At 50.5% G+C, this 21,868-nt stretch overlaps 2 protein-coding genes across 2 annotated transcripts in view; one reads left to right on the top strand and one right to left on the bottom strand.

The window, feature by feature from the left end:
* The first annotated feature begins 2,046 nt into the window (after positions 1 to 2,046).
* Ubxn6 (UBX domain protein 6) lies at positions 2,047 to 8,682 on the top strand. The gene is made up of 11 exons (XM_034498396.2): positions 2,047 to 2,447; positions 4,017 to 4,180; positions 4,464 to 4,528; positions 4,715 to 4,843; positions 6,124 to 6,221; positions 6,378 to 6,453; positions 7,119 to 7,203; positions 7,281 to 7,500; positions 7,575 to 7,705; positions 7,784 to 7,932; positions 8,192 to 8,682. Exons 1-11 carry the CDS (start codon positions 2,200 to 2,202, stop codon positions 8,318 to 8,320), a joined length of 1,494 nt encoding a protein of 497 aa, XP_034354287.1. The 5' UTR covers positions 2,047 to 2,199; the 3' UTR covers positions 8,321 to 8,682.
* Positions 8,683 to 8,904: 222 nt separating this feature from the next.
* The window catches only part of Chaf1a (chromatin assembly factor 1 subunit A), a 29,075-nt gene continuing 16,111 nt past the window's right edge, over positions 8,905 to 21,868 (bottom strand). The window contains exons 4-14 of the mRNA XM_034498395.2: positions 21,127 to 21,183; positions 18,725 to 18,927; positions 17,619 to 17,679; positions 17,421 to 17,489; positions 14,154 to 14,380; positions 13,792 to 13,960; positions 13,626 to 13,706; positions 13,065 to 13,157; positions 12,202 to 12,457; positions 11,022 to 11,473; positions 8,905 to 9,538 (exon numbers count right to left, since the gene is read on the bottom strand). Of these exons, the coding sequence (XP_034354286.2) occupies positions 9,395 to 9,538; positions 11,022 to 11,473; positions 12,202 to 12,457; positions 13,065 to 13,157; positions 13,626 to 13,706; positions 13,792 to 13,960; positions 14,154 to 14,380; positions 17,421 to 17,489; positions 17,619 to 17,679; positions 18,725 to 18,927; positions 21,127 to 21,183 (1,812 nt within the window). The 3' untranslated portion in view covers positions 8,905 to 9,394. The remainder of the gene's footprint in view (positions 9,539 to 11,021; positions 11,474 to 12,201; positions 12,458 to 13,064; positions 13,158 to 13,625; positions 13,707 to 13,791; positions 13,961 to 14,153; positions 14,381 to 17,420; positions 17,490 to 17,618; positions 17,680 to 18,724; positions 18,928 to 21,126; positions 21,184 to 21,868) is intronic.

Raw genomic sequence — 21,868 nt, 5'->3', positions numbered from 1 at the left:
GCCTTAAAATCTGTGTGTGGTATGTGTGGGCATGCACGTACATGCTACAGCGTATGTATAGAAGTCAGAGGACAACTTTGTGGAGCCCGCCAGTCCTTTTCCTTCACCTAAGGCTCACAGGGAAAGTGATTGATTCGATGAGCCATTCCACTAGCCATTTTTATTTTACTTAATTTTATACTGTATCTTAGTAATTGTTTATTTTTATGACTTGATCTTAGCCCAGGCTACTTTGTGAATAGCTATGTACCCAAGGCTGAATTTGAACTTTTGATTTCCTGACTCTATTTCCCTAGGACTTACTCGGTTCTGGGAATTGAATCTGGGTGTTTTGCATGTTAGAGTAGGTGAGCTCTTCACCTCTGAGCCCCACCCCCACAATGCTTATTTCTCTTATTTACAAAGTGTTGAGTACCTACTGTACTTACTATTTCATGCTGAGCAAAATACACATTGGATACCAAGTGCCTCAGTTTCTCTAGCTGTAAAACAGGGTCCACAATGTAACATGTCCAATGTGGCTAGGGATAGTTAGTGACTACCCTATCTTGAACTGTGTCTGGTTCTTGGGATTCCTGGAGCTTCCACACTAGAATCCTGACCATAAAGAACTGTTTGTACTCCTGTGGAGTTTTTAAAAATCTATGTATGATTTAAAAGAAAAACAAACCAATAAAGGTAGTCTGTCTAGGCTGTAGGGACATCTCAGGACCTAAAAAGTTGACAGAGAATTGGCTCACTTAAGCCTGTCATCCCAGTATTCAGGACAGAAGCAGAAAAATCGCCCAGAATTGTGGGAGGTGGAGTTGGGAGGATGGCTGGCTGGGGTTTGTTGCCAGCCTAGCTCTAGGTTCAGGGAGAGACCCTGTCTCACAGGAATAAAGCTCCTCTGCCTGCCCCCCCCCATATATATTGGGGGACTTGGTGGTGCACACCTATGATCTCAGTACTCAGGAGGTAGGAACAGGCAGATCTTGATCTCCAGAGTAAAACTCTGCCTCCAAAAAAGGTATATGTCTTCTCTCTCTCTCTCTTCCTTTCTTTGTTTCTTTCTTTCTTTTTACAGCCCTGGCTGTCCTGGAACTCAATCTATAGACCAGGTCCAGCCTGTCTCTACTTCCTGAGTGCTGGGATTAAAGGAATGCGCCACCAGTGCCTGACTCAATTTTTTTTCCCAAAGGACTAAAACATCATGTCCTGGAACATTTACTGAGCACTTCCTGGCTGCCTTCTTTAAGGTGCTCCACTCCTCTCTCACTGTAGCTCTTGGAAACCAGTCTTCCACAGTTCTCCTCAAATGCATCCCCTGCTCTCCTCCAGCTATGGAGTTTCCTTCAAGTCACCAGGGTGTCCGTCCTTCAGCTTTGTGCATCTTGGGGTCTAATGGTTGGCAAAAATAATAAGATTACTAACAGCCTTGGTAGCCCCCAAAGCTGCTGTATCCCTGACAGTTTCACACCAGCACAGATGAAAGCTTTCCCATAGCCACTTCAGTTACATGGTCCACTGAGACCATGCCATGCCCAATTAGGGTAGAATGACATGCACACAGACAGGAGGTGCAGGAGGGCTCCCGGAATCTCAAGTGAGCATCCAATGGCCTACCCCCCACTTCTCTCTAGTGAGTGACCATCAACAGTGAAGTATACGGTTTTGGGGGGTCTCTTGCACAGCCATAGTAGCTCTGACGTGGGCTGACGATGGCTGTTTTCTTTTTTTGTCCTTTCTTTCTTTTTGGTTTTTTTTTTTTGTTGTTGTTTTCTGTTTAGTATTCTACAAAGCCCGAGTTCAGAGCATCTGTCTTTTTGTTGAGTGTACACACCACATGAGATGGAAGTGTTGCTGGAGATTAAACTCAGCTTTGCACATGCTGAGCAAGCCCTGTTCCAACTGCGGTCCTGTGAGATAGCATTATAGTCCAGGCCAGATTTGACCTTGCCTGAATCAGTCCTCTCTGTCGGCTCCTTTCTGTTTTGTCCTCCTAGAGCCGATTTCAGGCTCCTGCACAGCACAGCCATATTCATTTTCTCTGTAGTACAGGCTGGACTTGAACTCCTGACATCCACTCTGGTTCCAGTAGCTCTGGGGACACTTCAGGCTGCTCCGTGTCTGGATGTTCTCTTAAGCTCTCCTGGAGACGGCCGAGATCCTGAAGGAGGCGAGCCTGTCGCCCCGGCAACGGCGTCCGCAGACAGGAAGATGGCGCCCCGCCCGCGAGGTGCCGCAAGGCGATTGTCACGTGCGCTGGGCGGGACTTCCGCCGCCGCGATATTTTCTTTCCGGTGGTTGGCCGCCTGCTCCTCATCCACCCGGGCCCTGCGCCCTCCGCCCCGCGGCCCACGCCGCCGGGCCGCCGCCGCCACCATGAAGAAGTTCTTCCAGGAGATCAAGGCTGACATCAAGTTCAAGAGCGCGGGGCCCGGCCAGAAGCTTACGGATCCCGCAGGGTGTGTGACGCTGGTTAGGCGACTGAGAGGGCGAGGGCCAGGGAGCCGAAAGGGCTGGCCGTTGTGTGTCAGCGATCTCTCCCGGCTATGCAGAGCCAGAGCAGATGGGAGGGCGGGGTGTGGAGATGGGCGGGGCCGAAGAGTGTAAGACAGGAGGGCGGAGCCTAAGAGGAGGGCGGGGCAGAGGGGAGGGCAGTGTGTGGCGTAGCACAGGTGGGCGGTCGTGGCCAGGGCGCGTGGGTCACAGCTTGGTCCTGGGTGATGAGAAGGGACCGGGCAATGGCCAGAGTGGAGCTAAGGGAAGAGCCGCTTAAAGGTGTGGCCTTGGCGGAGCGTGGGTAGAAAGGACCTAAGAGAAGATGTGGGCAGGAGGTCTGTGAGAGATTTTGTAGGTTGCGTGGTTCTCTGGGCGTGGTTGGGGAGTGAGAGAGGGTTATAGGAGCATCTTGGAGGGGTGTGGAAACCAGAGAATCCCAGACTCTTGTTGAGTGGTTGGGGTGCCAGAGGAGGAGATGGGATCTTTGTGGGGGCTTTGGCAGCTGGGTTACTCCCAGGAGTATTGGAGGCCCCGGAGAACTTTTATGTTTTGGAGAGGGGTAAGGCATGTTGGAGCTGCCCAGAAGGGGCGAGGTGGAGATCGGAGACAACTACATGCTACCAGGGAGTAGTTTGCAGGAGGCATATGTGGGGGACTGTGGGCCCCATGACAACCAGGGACTGGGGCTGAGTGGGAGGAGGAGGGTCCTGCAGGCCAGGGCTAGAAGGGAGGTAGCCACACCAGGGTACAGCTACAAATAGTGGGGCAGTTTCCATGATGAGTGGAACATGGAGATTCAAAGGATCCTCAGGCCAGGAGTTGATACTGGAGGGGATAGTGTCTGGAGGTCCAGTGTCCCTGATCTGTGCACCTCTATAAAAGTAAATGTCACTTTTATTTCCTCAGATGAAGTGATAAGAGCTGTACCCAAGCTGTGTGAACACATTGCTTGGTCTGAACCCAGAGCATTTCCTCCCATGTTCCAACTATCCCAGGAAGCTTCTAGCATCTGTACAATATAATTTACCAAGCTGACTAATTCAGTCTGGCTTCTCTGAACTTCTCACTGAGTTGCTCTGCTTGGGCTCAAAGTAACTCTTGTAATCTTCTGGTTCCTTGTCATTCTCCAGCTGCAACCTGCCTCTGAACTGCCCTGAACTGCTTTAACTCTCTCTGTGTGCTGCCTTTTAAGTCCTCTTTCCTGTCTCTTCTCCTCAGAGTTGAGTGTAATTTATCCCTGATTCATTCTGTCAAATCTTTTACTGATTCATCACTTTGTCTGCCCTCAATTAGATGCCACTCTCAAACATGACTGCTTCCTTCTACAAACTAACCTTACCTACACTGTTAGGGATTAAGGATACATACTAAGGGTCTATCTGTATTCCATCCAGAGAGATTAAACATTTGTTTCGTGTCTGCATCCCTCCCACATCATATATTTGGATGTGATTCCTTGTCAGAGTAGCTATGTTGCTTGATTAAAATTCCTCTATACCTTTTTGCAAATTTGGGTCCCCATGTCTGTCCAGGGAGAAAACCTCCAAAGGAAAGTCACCACAACTGTCCCTCCGACAGCCCCGTCAGGGCCCCACTGATGAGGCACAGATGGCTGCTGCTGCTGCCCTGGCCCGGCTGGAACAGAAGCAGCCTCGAGCCCGGGGCCCTACATCTCAGGACTCCATCCGGAACCAGGGTGAGTTCTGCTCTAGGTGGCACCTGGGGTGGGCTGAATCCAATGGAAAAGGGTCCACAGAGGGTAGCTGTGGGGGTGCCATGTGGCAGGAGACACCATTTGTTCTTGCTTGAATAAAGACTTGGATAAGACAAGGACTACAGTCTGGAGCATTAGCAGGGAGGGTTGCTAGCTCTCAGACCAGCACCCCCTCTACCCTCAGTGGAGGGTGATGAATATGGCTGAGCCTCTGGGTTCAGGCTGGGGTCCTTACTCTGTCCATATCACACCTTCCTACTCTCAGTGAGAAAGGAACTTCAGGCGGAAGCCACCTCCAGCAACAATCCAGGGGCTCCTGGGACCAACTCGGTAAGGTATCTGCTGCGGACTATCCAATGTTCTGGGGCAGTATAAAGGCTGGGAAGGGAGAGCCTCACATATGAGCTGTACCCATGGCAGTGGGGAGGAGACAGACCCTTGGAAAGGAGGGGTGACAGCCATGTGCCTATATGTCCAGCCAGCTATATATAAGAGCCTCCTGTTTTCTATTTTCAGGTACCTGAGCCCAAGGAGGAAATCTCTCCCCACTTGGCAGTGCCTGGTGTGTTTTTCATCTGTCCACTCACAGGTGTCACCCTGAGGAGGGACCAGCGGGATGCCCACATTAAGCAGGCCATCCTGTCGGTGAGTGGCTTGTGCTCCAGCTACTGGATGCATGCCCATCAAGCCTGGTGTCTTAGTCACTATTCTACTATTCTATTACAGTGAAGAGACACCATGGTCAAGGCAGTTCTTACAAAAGAAAGTATTTAATTGGGGCTAGCTTCATCTCAGAGGTCAGTCTGTTATGGCAGAGAGCATGGTAGCAGGCAGCCAGGCATGGTGCTGAACTAGAGTAGCTGAACGCCATACATCCTGATGTGACAGAGATGAGACAGAGAGACATGGCCTGCCATGGGCTTTTTAAACCCCAGAGCCCACCCCCCAGTGACACACTTCCAGCAAGGCCACACCTCCTAATCCTTATAAACACTGCCACTCCCGATGACTAAACATCCCAATATATGAGCCTGTCAGAGCTATCTTCTTCAGACCACTGTACCTGGCAAGGTTTCTGCCCCATACTCATGAGGCATAGAGAATAGGAGACTCAGAAAGTCAGATGTGGTACATTCCTGTTTTCCTGCTGAGGCAGGAGGATTGTGAACCTTGGGCTAGCCTATGCTACACAAAAACTGGGGGTAAGAGGACGTACATACCTATACCCCACTTTGACAGTGCCTGGCAGCTTCAGGTGTGCACATTCCTGTCCTGAGCTCTGGTGTAAGGAGTCTAACTTGCTGATCTAAACTCAGGTTGGGAAGGGTAGTCCCTAATGGAGGCTCCAGATTTGTCTTTCCCAGCTGCTAGAGGTCTCACATCCTATGGTGTGTGGCTTCATCCTTCTGGGAATGTCTGGCTTTCCCCAGTTTTGAGTCTTGACTGTAGCCTATGGCTAGCAGCCCCAATGCTGCCTTATCCCACAGCCCCACCACGGTGTCTTCCTGGGTTCCAGCATCATACTAGCTATTCTGATTTGCTGATGTTAATGATAGGCTTGTGTCCCTGTCCCCTTTGCTACCTGACACCTATTGTGGCTACCTTAGTCTTAGCTTAACCCAGCACCTGGGAGTTGCATGACTGGTGGCCATGGGGACCTCAGCCAGGTGCTGTGGTTCTAAAGCCAGCACACAGCTATATGGCCACAAGGCCCCCAGGAATCCCAAAGGGACGTGCTTGTCTCCTCTTCCTGCTTGGCCTTTTCCTCGTCCTGGAAGAGGCAAGAGTGATCTCTACTGAAGGCATGCTCTTAGTTCTCTCACTTATGGCTGGCTTGTCCTGAGAGTTGATGGATGCAATTGCTGGCCCTCTTCCCATCCCCTAGCAGTCTTATGGGGTCCTCAGCATGCTCTCCTCTCCCCCAGCACTTTTCCACAGATCCTGTGGCTGCCTCCATCATGAAGATACATACATTCAATAGAGACCGGGACCGAGTGAAGCTGGGTGTGGATACTATTGCCAAGTGAGTGAGCCTGTTTACCTAAGCGATCTGAGCATTTGGGGCTATGGTGTAGACTCCTTGTGCTTTGGGCACCAGGCTCACCCTGGCTGTGTGAGGACCTGAGTATAAAAACAATGAAGTCAGGTGGCTTTCCCCCTTTCCCTTCCCCCTCCCCAGGTACCTGGACAACATCCATTTGCACCCAGAGGAAGAAAAGTACCAGAAAATCAAACTGCAGAACAAGGTGTTCCAGGTAGCTGCTGTGGCATGGGCACGGGGTGGGGGACATGCAGTGTTGCCTGGATTTTTGTCTGCTTTACTTTGGTTGTTGTTGAGACTAGGTCTCACTGTATAGTCCAACCTGACCCAGTACTGGGGGTCAGCTGAGTACTGACCCAGACTCCAGCATGCTAGGTAGGACACAGGCATGGAGCTCATCACTCATCTTTCTTTACATATGTGCATGAGCCACTTCATGTATGGAGGAGAGAAAACCTGGGGAGTGGGCTCCCCTTCCACCACGTGGGTCTTGGAACAAAGGCATCACACTCTGTGGCACATCTTTACTTACCTGTCACCAGCCCTGTTCTTTGAATTTTTTGAGTATTGGGATCTTGACCACAGTAATGTGTCTATGATTAAAACTCAATGAGGTTGGAAACCTGGCTCCCTGGAGTGGCCTCTCTTTGACTTGAATACTTTTGAGACGTCACCCTCCACATTTATCCTACAAATGCAGACATGAGGCTGGCTTTGTGGGTATAGCCTCTCAACATCATCCCCAGAACTAGTCACCAGCTGTTGGGTCTTCAGCCTGTTGAAGACCAATGGGTGCCAGTGGGGGCTGCCTGGTATCAACCTAGTGGTGGTAGGTCCTGGCCCTGTGACCTGGGTGACCTGTGTGTGCCTCATCCCCAGGAGCGCATCAGCTGCCTTGAGGGGAGCCACGAGTTCTTTGAAGCCATTGGCTTCAAGAAGGTGACCCTGCCTGTGCCGAATCAGGGTGAGAGGGCGGCCCGACAAGCGGGAGGGGGCAGGGGTGGCATGCAGGACATGAAGACAGCTATGACGCCTCTGCAGAGGGCCAGGAGGAGTTCTACATCCTGGGCGAGGATGCACGGGCGCAGCCACAGAACCTGGAGCGGCACAAGCAGCAGCTGTTGGGAGCGGAGCCTGTGCGGGCCACTCTGGATCGACAGCTTCGAGTCTTCCGCCCCTCGGCCCTGGCTTCACATTTTGAGCTCCCTTCAGATTTCTTTAGCCTCACAGCTGAGGAGGTGAAGCGAGAGCAGAGACTGAGGTAAGCCCTTATGAGGAGGGGGCAGTTCGTGGGGCAATAGCTTGGGAGGCCTGACCACGCTCTTCCTTATGCAGAACAGAGGCGGTGGAGCGGCTGAGCTCACTCAGGACCAAAGCCATGCGGGAGAAGGAGGAGCAGCGGGAGCTGCGCAAGTATACCTATGCCCTTCTGCGCGTGCGCCTGCCAGATGGCTGTCTATTGCAAGGTGCCTGACCACCCCAGCCCAGGGTGGGTGGTGATCTGGCTGCACCACCTGTAGCTCATGCCCTGCTGTGCCCTGCAGGGACCTTCTATGCCCGGGAGAAGCTATCGGTGCTCTTCCGATTTGTGCGGGAGGCGCTACAGAACGATTGGCTGCCCTTTGAGCTGAGGGCCTCCGGTGGGCAGAAGCTGGAGGAGAATGAAGCTCTGGCCCTGAATGAGTGTGGGCTGGTGAGCTGGGGTTGTGATCACCCCCTTTGAAAGGCCCCTAGCACTGAATGTCAGAGTCCAGCATTTTGGACTGAATTCTCACTGCCAGGGTGTGTGTGGTGGGATTATGTTGTCTCAGTGCCTTCATTCTCATCCTGTAAGATGGGGAGGGTGCCTTTAAAGAGCTAGCTGAAGAGATCTGTATGGTGGTGGTGGTGGCATGGGTACAGGTTGTCATAGGGGGTATTATATCCCAGGCAACATTCTGCCTTCCTTGCAGGTACCTTCTGCCCTGCTGACCTTCTCCTGGGATGCGTCAGTGTTGGAGGATATAAGGGCAGCAGGAGCTGAGCCAGCAAAATCTGTCTTGAGGCCTGAGCTGCTTGCAGCCATCGAGCAACTCTCCTGAATAAATGCAGGCTTGGCCCATTGTGGCTCCAGTCTCATGCTGTTCCTAAACCCATTCCTTTCCCCTGAGCCCCCAGCAATAGGAAGGACACTGGTAGCAATAGAGTTGGGAACAAGGTCCCATCTCAGGAGCTGAATTCTCTGTGGGCTGCAAGGGACAGGCTTGTACTCTCCTGAGGTATGTGGAACCTTTAACCCCCTGGTGCCATCTTGGAGTGCAGCACTGGTGGGATGGATACCTCTGTGACGGAGCAGGTGCATGGTATGGGCATGAGCCTCACAGGCTGTGGATGGAGGCAGCTGGTAGCATGGAGCTGTAATTCCTAAGTTACAAACACCAAATAAACAGGCTATTTAAACTCAGCCTCCCAGTATTTCATCAGAGCCACAGCACCATGGCCATGAAAAAGCTGACAGTGTGAGTCCTGTCCTCCAAGTCAACCAACAAACTCTAGGTTTAGTATCATTCTGAGGCCCCTGGGTGTTTCTTTCCTACCTACACCCTAGCAAGCTTGAACTGGACCCAGGACAGGTAGGACATGGTACCAGTGTAATATGACAGTTGAAACAGAAGACATTTAGGGCTCAGGTAGAGTATGTTTATATATGTCCACATTTGCCCAGGGCCTGCATAGCAGCCACACCATCCCTGGCACAATTCATAGCAGGTGTTTGTCCACAGCAAGCGCTGTGAATGAGGCCCAAGCAGGCATTTGTCAATCAGATAATGCTTAACTAAGGAGGACAGATTAGCACACGGACCCGGGGTCTTTACAATTTGGAAGTAGCTGTCCAGTCTCCTCTAGACTCCAGACTTAGGAGTGTAGGACAAAGTGCTCTTATCATGGGAGTCAGCAGGAGGCTCAGTCTGGTGGTTGCTCATCAGTTGCTGCAGGTAGCAGGCTGTCGCGGGTCTCCATTGCCAACTCCCTCAGCAGCTCTACAAGGCTGAGGGGATGCATGGCCTCCGCTGCCCAGAGCATGCCTACTACCAGCCTTGCACTCCAGGTGCCTACACTCCACTACTCCCTGCCACCTAGGTCAATTTCCCCCAGGTCTTTCAACTTGACACCTGTCACTTGCAAAGTGTGGGCGCAGGTATGGGAGCTTCTGACATGTCACTCCCAACATCTGGCACATCTATGATCATACAGTCTGTGTCATCCTCTTCATCCTCTTCTGTGTCTGCCTGGAAGCCGTCCATGTCCCCAGACCCAACCTGCACAAAATATAGCCTGTCAGCATGTTGACCCATGCACCCCCCAACACACTGTTCTAGACAATAATTCGCGATCAAGCTATCTACACTGGGGCCTACTGCTGCAAACCCAGTGCTAAGATGAGCTATGTTCCAATCTCAAAACTGCCAAGGGCAGCACCCAACAGCAACCTGAATGGTGTCTGAACTTTGGACCCAGAGAACCAACTGAACATGCACTTTCTTGGTGTTTCAGCAGCTCCTGCAAATGGGGACTGCTGCTGGACTCCCTGGACAGTTTCTGGGCTTCAGGGGAAGAGACAGATGTAGCCAGGGTGCAGCACATGGTGAGGAAACAGCCCGGTGGTCTTTGATTGGGGGAAGGTAGCTGTTACTCCAGTTTCAATGCCTCTTGTACATGGAGGCTGAGGCAGGAAGATAAGAGTTGAGGCCAGCCTGGGCTGCTGCTTAATGGTAAAGAACCCTGGCTGCTCAAGGAGGGGTCCTGAATTGGTTCCCAGCACCCACACGGAAGCATACAACTGCTTTTTACTCCAGCTGCAGAAGATCTGATGCCCTCTCATAGACTCATATGTGCACATGCACACAAATCCATACACGCAGACACACACCCATAAAAACATGATAAATCCTTAAAATGGAAAAACAAGGCTCAAAGCGTACACAGTACTTCGTCTGGGGCGATCACAACTCCCAGCTGTCAGTTCAACTACTCTGTGCTCTAAATGAATCCAGAATGCTCAAGACCACAGCTGGCCTTCTCCAAGGGCTATGGATACCAAGTCCACAGTGGTAGCCAGCACCAGGCAACACTTGGAGCCAGTGTCCTAAACCAGCCTAAATCACAGAAGACCAGAGACACTGGCACACATGAGCAAGCTTGGGCTGCCAGTAACTGAAGACATCTCAATGGAAAAAAAAAAAAAAAATGCTGACACCGCTTCAGTGGGCAGAGATACACAGTGCTCTGTTGTGCTGCACACTTGTGCCAATCCAACCGAGTACACAAAGTGCCACTCAGAGTTAGGAAGGAGCTGTTGAGCAAGGAGGCTGAGGGGTTATATGACCCTGACTATGACATTCAGAGACAGATAGATTCATGGCTGTTGGCACAGGAGGACAGGTGGGTCATAGGGTCTTGGGGAGGTAAGAAACTCTAGGTGACTATGATGGTAGTCACAATAGCTAGGTTAATAAGAACCAGTCCCTTAGTCAACTGTGACCTCTGGAGGAAGCTGTGCATGCAGATTCAACCTCTGTTCAGTGCTGTGACTCTAAAACTGCTGTAGATGGCAGCTAGACAGCCCAATGGGCAAATGTGATTGCTGCACAAGCCTGGCAATCCAAGTTACACACCAGAAACCCACGTGAAAGCGGGAGGAAACCAACGCCATAAAGCTGTCCTCTGACCTGGCATAAACTATGCAGGTACACAGCCTGCTTTAGGACAGGTGAGCAAAAGCCCATGCCCTCTGCAGCTCACCTGTCCATCATAGCGCCGCTTCTTCATAAACTGTGTGATGCACATGGTGGCTGCTGGCTTCCGCTTGAGTGGCATAGGTGTGCTCTGGCCAGGCCCCTCGGTGGAAACATTGCCACTCTCTTCCCTGGGTGCTGAGGGCATGGCGGTGACATAGGTCCACTGGCAGGGCACTGGCAAGCACTCCTGGCCAAAGCTCCTGAGCACTTGTGGGTGCACATACCAGCACATACGGAAGTCAGGCCGCTTCTCATAGGCAGAGTTCTCGGAGATAAGGCGCTTCAGCCTGGCCTTGGATGGCACGGCAACAGCATCCTCCAAGTTGGGCATCTGCAGGTGTTGGGTGGGACTTGGGAGGCTCAGCAGGCCACGGCGGCATTGCTCCTGGAATTCACGGATGATCACCTTGCTCCCATTCACATTGCCATGTAGCAGCGGAAGCAACTGGGCCAGGACTGTGGGATGAGATGGGCTAGATGAAGCCATGAAAGGTTCTATCCATCCTCACTGTTGGCAAGGCACACTTCAAAGAAAGCTACTCAGCATGGGCTTAAGAGTGACTAAACAACATGCCTACTTCCCAGTGGCCCTGAGCAATGACATGTGGTCAGCTGTGTGTGCCCCCATGTTCCTCCTGAGCAGCCACTGCTCACTCTGAGCCACCAGTGTCCCCAGGTTTATGACAGAGGGAGTGGCATTGCACTCTGGTCCAGGTCTCAAAACTGACTCAGCATTCTGCTGTGGGTCCTACTAAAATCTCCAAGGGAGCCAGGCCTAGGGGCTCACACCTGCAATTCAAGTGCTCAGGAGCTGGAAGCAAGAGAATCACCATGTATTCAAGAACACTGTAAGCCATCTGGTAACCTCAAGACCTGTCTTGAGTCACAATATAAGATACTGACTCAAAAAACAAAACAAAACAAAAAAGTCAAGGATAGTGTAGCAAGACTGCGGTGTGGCTCACTGGCAAGCACTTGGCAGGTTCATGCACAACCTGGGTTTGTACCCAGCACCCAAAATTAAAAGGGCACACTGCTACACAGATGAGCAGAAGGCCCTGTCAGTTGTACATGCAGACAAGTTATCAGTGGACAGATGCCCACACACAGGCTCTGCAGACTTGTGACCTCATCAAGGACACCCAGATGGGGGCTGTTCCCAGGCTCTCCCACACCCTACTTACTATGCTGGTCCCTCTTTTCCCTCCTGGAGGCCCTGGGTTCTGGTTCGTCAGGGGATGCCACATCCAGCAGACATGCAGTAAACTGCTGCAGCAGCTTCAAGTCGGAACCTGTGCAGTTGGCTGCTTCTGCTGCCCACACACATCCCACCTGCACAGGCTGCAGCACACGAAAGCGCTTGCCCTTGGCTAGGAGCTCATCCCACTCCTTGGCCTTCAGCTTCTGGCGTACTTTGTGGTTCTCGGGGTCCGTACACTCCTGGAAGGATATGGAGCAGACCCTTGTTTAATGCCCATGCTCCCTGGCACTGAAGCACTGGTGCTGAGCTACGGAGAGCCAGTGCTAGAGCCTAGGACGATATGGCAGTGAAGGACAACTCTGAGAAGTCAGTTCACATTCTGAATCATATGTTGAGTCAGGATATTTCAGTGGTTTTGGCTGTCCAGCCTCACAGCTTCTATGACCTAGTTAACAGGTAACCAAATTTCCAACCCCAGAAACACCCTGCTCCAATATGGCTTCCAGTAGGACCTGAGCTGCCCCAAAACAACATCATGGCCAGAGATGAGAAGGCACAGCCAGTCTGACCTCAGCCATCCTGTTCAGGCTCAGTAAATCTGCAACCAGGAGCGTGGGACCTAAGGATACTCAAGCTCTCCGCAGCCCCTCATGGGAGATCTTGCAGGGGCACAGAACTGTGGAGCAGCCCAGGCTTTCTTTGGGGGTTAGAGCTCTAGGTGAATCTGCAGGCCAGGCTGCATGTCAATCACTCTGCAGCAGAGAAAGCCCATGCCTGCTCACCCAGAGCCTAAGCCAAAGCAGACGATCACCTCAACACCCTATAACCAGCTGAGGCAGCCCTCACCTCAGTTACGCCTTCATCTTCAGATAGGTACCCATGGGGCACAAAGAAGCCATCATCCTCATCCTCATCTTCCCCCACATCGTCATCCTCATCCTTGAAGAGAAAGAAAAGAGCTAACATGCACACAGAACACAGATGTCAGAGTTGAAGGCCAGTCTAACCTCACATATAAACATATATATCCATGCAGGCACTGACGGGCTTGGAGAGTCTGCCTAGTGCCCGACATTGGCTCTGGATGTTCCCTAGTTTATCCTCAGTGCCACAGTACATCTGGATGCATCTACATTGGTGTCAGCAGGACCATATTAAGTCATAGTGAGCTGGGGAACCAGATAGAAACAGCACATGTAAGCAAAGGAAGAAGGGACTGGTAGGGCTCAGTGTGGCTCCAACAGCCTATCTATGTGCCTGGGGAAACTGGAGTGGTAAGCACTCAACAGTCTACGCAGGACCAGAACAACCAGATTAACAGGCCCAACCCACATAAGCCAACTGTATAATGGCCGGCTCCTGCAGCTGGTGCAGCCGATGCCATTCATCTCCACTGGGGTTACTTACACCCTCACTGTGCGACAAAGACTCCCCAGGCTCCTCCTCTTCCCACTCGTCATCGCTGTCTACCTCATAGTCAAGAAGGTTCTGGAGAGAGAACAAGGCATGAGCACCATGGTGGAACATATCACAGAGCAGCCCACTCCCATGAGGAACCAATCCCAAGGCTTACTTTGTCCTGGGCCCAGGGGTTACGGGGGCGGATGACTGCTGTCTTCTTGTTCCACGTCCCCCAGTATGCTGGCCGGTGGTTCTCTGAGAACTGCAGGAGCTTCATGCGGCCAAACTTTTTCCTTTCAGGCACACCGTCCACCTTGCTGCTCTCCACGATGATCACATCCCTGGTAATCAGACTGCTCAATACTGTGCTCATGGCTGGCTGCTATGTGACCTGCCTGTTTGGGAACTGCTCAGGACTGTTGTTCCTGGTGCACCCAGGGTACAGGTGTGCCCCACAGCCCCATGACATGTAACCAAAGCAGACACTCCCTGGGGGCCCATGCTGGCTCTATGGCCTGGTGTGCCAGCTCTCACCTGTCCATGATGTCTGTGTCATGGCCACAGACCTGGGTGGGCCCCGATCTCAGGGGCAGCCGGCCCTTTAGGTCACTGAGGAAGGAGCTTGCCACACTCTGCTGCTGCAGGAGCTGGTCCAGCTGATCGCACAGGTCTTGATCCAAGGCAGCCCGGCACCGTGGAGCCAGCACCATGTGTTCTTTGATTTCAAAGGGGGCAAACTTACCACAGGAGCCGGCCAGGGTCTGCAATAGGAAGAACTCAATGCATTACCAGCAAGTGAGAAGCTGTGCTAGTCCTGGTGCATTGCTGCATGGTGGCCAAAGGGAGCTGCATGGGAGCTGGAAGACTCCAGAGTCTTCCTTCTTTGGAGTGATAGGAATGGATTTCAAACAAAGCCTCTTGAGAGCTACCTCCACCTCAGTAACTTTAACCTCACTTGTGGAGACCCAGCCTTATATATATATATATATATATAGTCTGGGTTGGCCTCAAACTCACAATTCTCCCATCTAAGCCTGCTGAGATGACAGGCATGGGCTGACATAGTTGTCTTCCAGATTTTGGTTTCCTGTTTGTGGTTTTTTTTTTTTTTTTTTTGGTTTGTTTGTTTTTTACAGTTTATTTACTTAGGGGCTGGACAGATGGCTCAGTAGTTAAAAGCACTGGCTGCTCTTCCAGAGGACTCAAAGTCCTCTTGTGTTCTCTGTGGGCACTGTATGCATATAGTACATAGACACACACACACAGGCAAAACATTTATACAAATAAAAACAAAAATCGCACGCCTTTAATCCCAGCACTTGGGAGGCAGAGGCAGGCGGATTTCTGAGTTCGAGGCCAGCCTGGTCTATGGAGTGAGTTCCAGGACAGCCAGGGCTACACAGAGAAACCCTGTCTTAAAAAACCTAAATAAATAAATAAATAAATAAATAAATAAATAAATAAATAAATAAATATTAAAAAACCAAAATCTATAAAAGAGGAAAAGCTCCATTCACTTTGTTATGTGTACATGTGTGTGCCTCTTGGTCCGCACAGTGTCTGAAATGTTTGTTAAACTCACTGAGCTCTGGAAACCCAGTTTCTGTGTGCACTGAATGACTAGATGATTGGGAGATGAGTGAGACGAGAGACAAGGAGCAGCTCAGGCCCCAGGGCTAGTATATAGCAGAGCTCAGAGCCAGTCCCTTTGTTCTAAGAGTGAAAACACAAGAGGCCCCAAAAGGGCCCGTGTCCAGCCATGTGCCGTGTTGGCTGGCCCATTCACCCTGTCATTGGTTGTGCACGCTCAAGTCTTTCTGACAGCTATGTTGGTGTACACTAGGGCTGCACACACTAGGGCTGCACTTTGTATACAGTCTGGCTGTTTGGTTGGTAGTCTCCCTATGGGCATACTAGAGGCTGGGAACTCCTAAAAATCATGCCGCCCAAGCCTGGCCTCAGGACCTCTTGGAAGGCAACCAGCCCCTTACTAGTATATCCCAGAGCTTCCCCTGGGCTTTCCAAAGCTCTGAGTCACAGAAGTAGCAGCTGGTCCCCTGGGGCCAGGAAATTCCTGTAGCATTAGGAATATTCAAGATGGTCACAGCCCAGTTGACCACCTGAAATCCCAGTGCTCCTACCAAGGCACAAGCCAGACCAGCAGGCAGAATGCCGATCTAGTATACAAAGACTAGCAGGGTGGCTCAGCAGGTCAAAAGCTCAGCATCCATGCCTAGTGACCTGAGTTCAACTCTGATTAACCTGTCCATGATGGGAGGAAAAAAAAAAAAAAGACTACAGACAGTTGTCCTCTGACCTCTGCCCAAGCATACACAAATACAATAATAAATAATAAAGAAAAAGACAAACCAGGGGCCACCAAAATATCTCAGGGTAAGGATTCTTGCTACCAAACATGATGACCTGAATTCAATCCCCAGAACCCACACATTGTAACTGACCCTTTAAGTTTCATTCTTAGCTCCACCTCCACATGTGTTGTGTGTAGTCTCACCTCGCTCTATAACCGTTAACCTCATGGATTAAAAGTATGCTACTCTTGCAGAGGACCCGAGCTTGGATGCCACATTCCAAACCTCAAACCCTCATGTCTCCCTAATTCTGCAGAGTCACAGCCACAGAACGTAAGACTTTCCAAACAAAAACCAAAACAGACAGAACAGGAAGGGAAAAAATCCAGGAGATGGCCAGCCATTATTAACACAGTGTAGGCTACAGCAGGGCCTACAGAGTATCCTCAGAGGACTCCAAGCCCTTCCCCAGTGTTTCTTTCCACCATAGGGTGAGTGGGTTTTTTAACTGGCTCTGGCCATGGTACTGGTCACAGGCCAAGTGGCTGGAGCCATGTTGAGCCTCCAGTTTCATAGGTTGATCAGCTGGGGACTTGATGAGGTACAGAGCAGATTCACAAATGAAAACAGGATGTTTCACTGAGCTGTCAAGAGCATCATTTCTTCACTCACCTACAGGCTGAGGTGGCTGAGGTAAAAGCCTAGCTCTTTTCCCATTTCCAGGTAGTCTCGGGGAATTGCCATTGGAATGCACGGCACTACGCTGTGTCTAATACTGGCCAGGTGATGAGGATGACACATCATGTGCAGACATTAAGACCATGTTCAGCCCCTGGCATGTGCTCAATCCTGAAATTGCAGCATTCAGGGGCTGAAGAAGGAGGGTGAGCTCAAGACTAGCTCAGCCTACACAACCAGCGCTAGCAGGATCCTAACATGCCAGGGCCAGGATCTAAGATACCCCAGGCCACCAAAGCGACTGTGGGACCAGCGCTTGAGCAACAGATGTCACACAGTATGTCAGGAGATCTCAGAGTGGGCAGTGAGGGGAGCTGGCTTGGTAAAAGGTCATCCTCAGTCTACCCAATTTCTACCGCACCACAAGCCCCTCTGTTCCTAGGGCTGCCATGCAAGCCACAGAGTGGCACCATTGGGCTCCATATCCTTCTAGAGGCAAAGAAAAAGCTCAGATTTGAACCCTGACAGGAATGTATTTGGTGGTCCTAGAGCAAGGCTAAGGAGATGTGTTGTCAGTACAATGTTGCCACCCAAGGTAACAACCACATAAACCCCAGAGCCTAGCAGTGGGTATCTCTGGCACTGGATTGGGAGCAGTCAGAACCCTCTTCTTGCTTGCTGGCCAGCCAACTTAGATAATTTGCAGGTAAGAGATGATCCCAAAAGACAGGGTGAATGATGGCAAAGTCATATTATTAAAAAACCCAGCGAGAGTCAGCTGTGTCTAGAACAGAGCTGAGGCAGCACTCACCTTGGGAGCCTGTGGCGTCTTCGGTTTCTGAAAGAATCTAGTGATCTCCGCTTTCTCTGCCTTAATGCGCTGTGGTGGGAAGGCGACAAGACAGGCACTTACCCCAGGGCACTCTGGGAAGGCAATATTACCCCCAATCCATGAAGGACTCGTCCAGCGAGGACATGCCAAACACTACAGGGCATGCAGCCAGGCTACCTTTTCTTCCTCCCGTAAACGCTTCTCCTCCTCTTTCTTCCTTTTCTCCTCCAGTTTAGCCCTGGGAGACAGAAGAAGTGAGTTGTGAGCCCAAGGAGCCAGCCCTTCTCATATCCCACCTTCGACAAGGCTCTGGCACTGGGACTAACAAATGAAAATGCACAACCTCAAAGTTGTTTTCTTTGCTTCTGAGACAGTCTTTCTAGGCAACCTGAAGCCTCCTGCCTCTGCCTGAGTGCTGATGTTATTGGTATCCCAAGTCTCCAAATAAAATTATTTTGAGAAAGGATCTCACTATGTAGACTAAGCTGATCTGCAACTCACAGAATCCATTAGCCTGAGTGAGGATTAAAGGTATGCACCACATCTGCCCATCAATAGAAAATTCTTGATGGGTTGGGGTTCTGTGGGTAGAGTGATAGCTAGTCATGCACCAGGCGCCTATGTCCATTCCCAACATGTCAAAAGCCAGATGTGGTGGTGCATCTAACACCCAGCACTAAGGTGGAGGCAGGAGAACCAAAAAGCCATCCTCAGCAGTACAACAAACTTGCTCAAAAATCATTTGCCATTTATTAATCTCAACCATCTACTTGCAGGGAACAAAGAATGTTTGTTTTGTTTTTTTTGGCTGGGCATAGTGGCATATACTTTTAATCCCAGCAGAGGCAGGCTGATCTCTGAGTTTGAATCAACAGAGTTAAGTTCCAGAACAGCCATGGCTACAGAGAATCCTGTCTCAGAAAACCAAATGAAACGAAACCAAAAATAGAAAAACAAATGAAGACTACTATCAGGATAGACATGAGAATGTCTCATGAGATACAGAGCTTCTGTGAGCTTCTTTCAGAGTCACAACCTCGTGGGACACAGTGGCTGTCCACTGATGCAATGGCACAGTTAGGAAACTGAGGAAGAGATCCTGATGTGACCAAACCATCTAAAACCAAATTCCCACCAGCTTGGTGGCCACCAGACAGCCAAAGCCCACAGTACACAGGCCAGAAGCCAACTACACCTCTCTAGCCAGGCTCCAGGGAGTGAAGAACAGAAGGGACCCAGCAGAAAACACTGCTGTGGAGTGCCTCTAGGGGCTGGCCACTCACTCCAGGGCCTCCTGCCGCTCCTTGCGCCTCTCCTCCTTGAGCCGCAGCTTCTCCGCCTTCTCCTTCTCATCTTTCTCCCGCTTTTCCCTCCGCTCCTTCTCCTTCAGCTCTTTCTCCTCCTCCTTCTTCCTCCGTGCCTCCTCCTTGGCTCGTCGTAGCTCTTCCCTCAGCTTTTCCTTCTCCTCCCTCTGCTGTTCTCTATCCTGTGAAGACAGTGGCAAAGGCACCTTGGAGGTGACCCATGACAAGAACTGCCAAGCACAGACCCCAGGGCTCAGCACTTAAGACTCAAATGGTAGGACAGCGGTGGCTGCCAGGCAACAGCTTTCTGTTGGGGGCCGACTTTTAGCAGAAAGCGGCTATCAGCTTTGCAGCCATCTTGAGCCATATACCCTGACATGAGACTTGGATTACAATAGCCTACAACAGCTGAGCACACTCCGATAATCTTGCTTTAGATACCTTGAGATTAAAGGTGTGTGAGATTAAAGGTGTGTGAGATTAAAGGTGTGTGACTTAAGAGTATGACTTAGAAGTATAGAGATCAGAGTTAGAGACAAGACCTAAGGGCATGACTAAAGGTGTAACTTAGAGGTGTGGCTTAGAATTAAGACATATAAAAGGCAGAGACAGAACAGATCAGAATCAGACATTAGGTAGAAGACACTTGGCTCCAGACAGAATCAGACACAGCAGACAGAGGAGACAGAGAAGGAGACACTTAGAGGAAGAGAGACTGAAGAATAAACGGGATTGAATCACACCCTGTCTGGTCTCCATTCTTCGAGTCTGTCCTCACCCTCGCTCTTGCTGAACCCCGACCCGCAGACCGGAGCGGCAGCTTGGGCCGGGATACAGTGGCTGCCCAAACGTGGGTCGGCCCGGGCCTCAACATTTTGTCTGGGCTGCAACATTTTTTTGGCCGCCCCAACATGGGGCTAGTGTGGACCCCAACAGCTTTCCATGTAGCCAAGGCTGACTCAAGATTCCCTGCACATACACATTGCAGGACTTGATTTCTTTTGAAGTGGTTGACTGAGCTGAAGTACAGGAGCTTGGTGGGAAAGTGTTACACAGAGTCTTGGGTTAGACTCAATCAATGCCCAGCAGAGGTCCTTCTAGAGACTAAGCTCTAGCCCAGCAGGTCTATCTACACTTGGAGCCTAGGGATGCGGGCAGCTGCTGTAGCAAGCCTGTTAGGTCTTGGTACTGGGCACCCTAGTGTATTTTTCAACTGGGCCATATCTCTCAAGTGCTACTTTCTGGCAAAAAGAGGCAGTCTGAACTGAGCAGGAGGCACAGGCCTGACTGCACTGCAGGGACCTATCTGCTTGTTTCTAAGGAGACAGGTGCCCTGGAAACACAGTCTGGCCACCGTACTTGCACACGTGCTGCTCACCCAGACTAAGCTGCACTTGGAGATACAGGCATGCCGTCCTGTCACTGGAGACCTAGGCCAGTATGGGCTACACAGTGAGCCTCTGTCTAAACAGATATAACAGACAGGACTGGAGTACACTGTAGGGGATCAGTATGTTCAGCATGCAAACAGCCAACCCTCCAATACTGAATGCCAAAGGAGCCCCAACTGGCATGTCACCCTTTCCTAACTTCAAAGTCCAGCAGGCACAGCAGGGTCTAGACTTTTCCACATTAAGAATCCCTTTAAGAGTCCCTTTAATCCCAGCACTTGGGAGGCAGAGGCTGGCGGATTTCTGAGTTAGAGGCCAGCCTGGTCTACAGAGTGAGTTCCAGGACAGCCAGGGCTACACAGAGAAACCCTGTCTCGAAAAACCAAAAAAAAAAAAAAAAAACAAACAAACCAATCAGAGTCCCCACTGTGGGCCATAGGGTGAGAAGCCACAGCAGCTATGTCATCTCTGCACTATCTGGGACTATTCCTATGTGAGCTTAACTCACAGCCTTCCAAGGAGAGTAACACTATAACAAAGCTATTTTGTTTGGTTTTGTTTTTTTGATTATATATATATATATATTTTTGAGTCAGGGTCTTGCCAGCTGATGGTGGTGTATGCCTTTAATCCCAGCACTTGAGATACAGAGGCAAGGGAATCTCTGAGTTCAAGGCCAGCCTGGTTTACAGAATGAGTTCCAGCTTAGCCAGTTCTAGAGAAACCCTGTCTCAAAAACAAAACAAAATGAAAAAACATAAGAAAAAGAGAAAAGAGATAGGGTTTTACTATGTAACCCTGGCTGAACTTGAACTCAATGCTCCCTTGAAGGGAGCTTTCCCATCACCTCTATTGTCCTAGGAGAGACTGAGGTAGGGCTCATGCACTCAGGACACCTCAGTATATTACCACTGTTAGTGCAATGGCAGTACACATATAGCCCAGAGGAGCCCAGAGGAGCTTTGGAGAGCTGGGAGGAGGGGGCCTTACTCTGTGCAGTTTGCTCCTGCCCTTCTCTGTGGAGCCTTTGACAAGGTTCTTGGCAACCTGAAAAGAAAGACAAAAGAGCTTAAGCCACATTTCCCAGGGACTCCATCCCACCCTACACAAAGGGCAGCAGGACCTGGAGCCTGCAGGGGACATCATGAGTGCAGTCTGTAAGCCCCACAAAAGCCTAGCAATTTAGCAGTTGACTATCTTGAAGCACAAAGACATGATTAAGCCCCAACACAGAAAAATGCCAGGTGTAATGATAAGACAGTTTTAATCCCAGTACTGGAAACCAGAAACAGGATGCCTGGGGGCTCCCTGCTTAGCAGACTACCTCAACTAACTGGCCCAGGCCCAAGTGGTACATATACTCCAGAAGCCACCTAGGAAAGGCTAAAAGCATGCACACAGATTTTTTTGGAGAGAGCCCACTATTTTGCATGGCCTACAATGGTTGAACTCTGAAATGCAGGGCCACCAGAGACTTTGTTCCTTGACTGCTTCTCAGTGCTGATAAGCCTTTCCTGTTACTATTACATAGCCTAATGATTCCTGGGCATCAGTCCACCTTATTGAGCAAATTTCCTGCAGGTCAACATGAACATGAACTTCCATGAATTAATGCTATTTACAAGAATTAATGACTTTATAGAACTCCTGATCTGATTAAAATAATTTTAGAAGATGGTTTTAGTTGTTTTGCCAAAAAGTTGTAATAAAGTTAGAATCAAGAATAGAATGT

The sequence above is a fragment of the Arvicanthis niloticus genome, chromosome 3 (genome assembly GCF_011762505.2).
Source record: "Arvicanthis niloticus isolate mArvNil1 chromosome 3, mArvNil1.pat.X, whole genome shotgun sequence".
NCBI lineage: Eukaryota > Metazoa > Chordata > Mammalia > Rodentia > Muridae > Arvicanthis > Arvicanthis niloticus.
This window is presented reverse-complemented; position numbering and strand designations above follow the sequence as displayed.

Excerpts from the sequence above, each read along its gene's own strand:
- Ubxn6 (XM_034498396.2), top strand. The coding sequence starts at position 2,200 with ATGGCGCCCCGCCCGCGAGGTGCCGCAAGGCGATTGTCACGTGCGCTG. Across the intron at positions 4,181-4,463 it reads GGACTCCATCCGGAACCAGG|TGAGAAAGGAACTTCAGGCG; the intron begins GTGAGTTCTGCT and ends TCCTACTCTCAG. Across the intron at positions 4,844-6,123 it reads TTAAGCAGGCCATCCTGTCG|CACTTTTCCACAGATCCTGT; the intron begins GTGAGTGGCTTG and ends CCTCTCCCCCAG.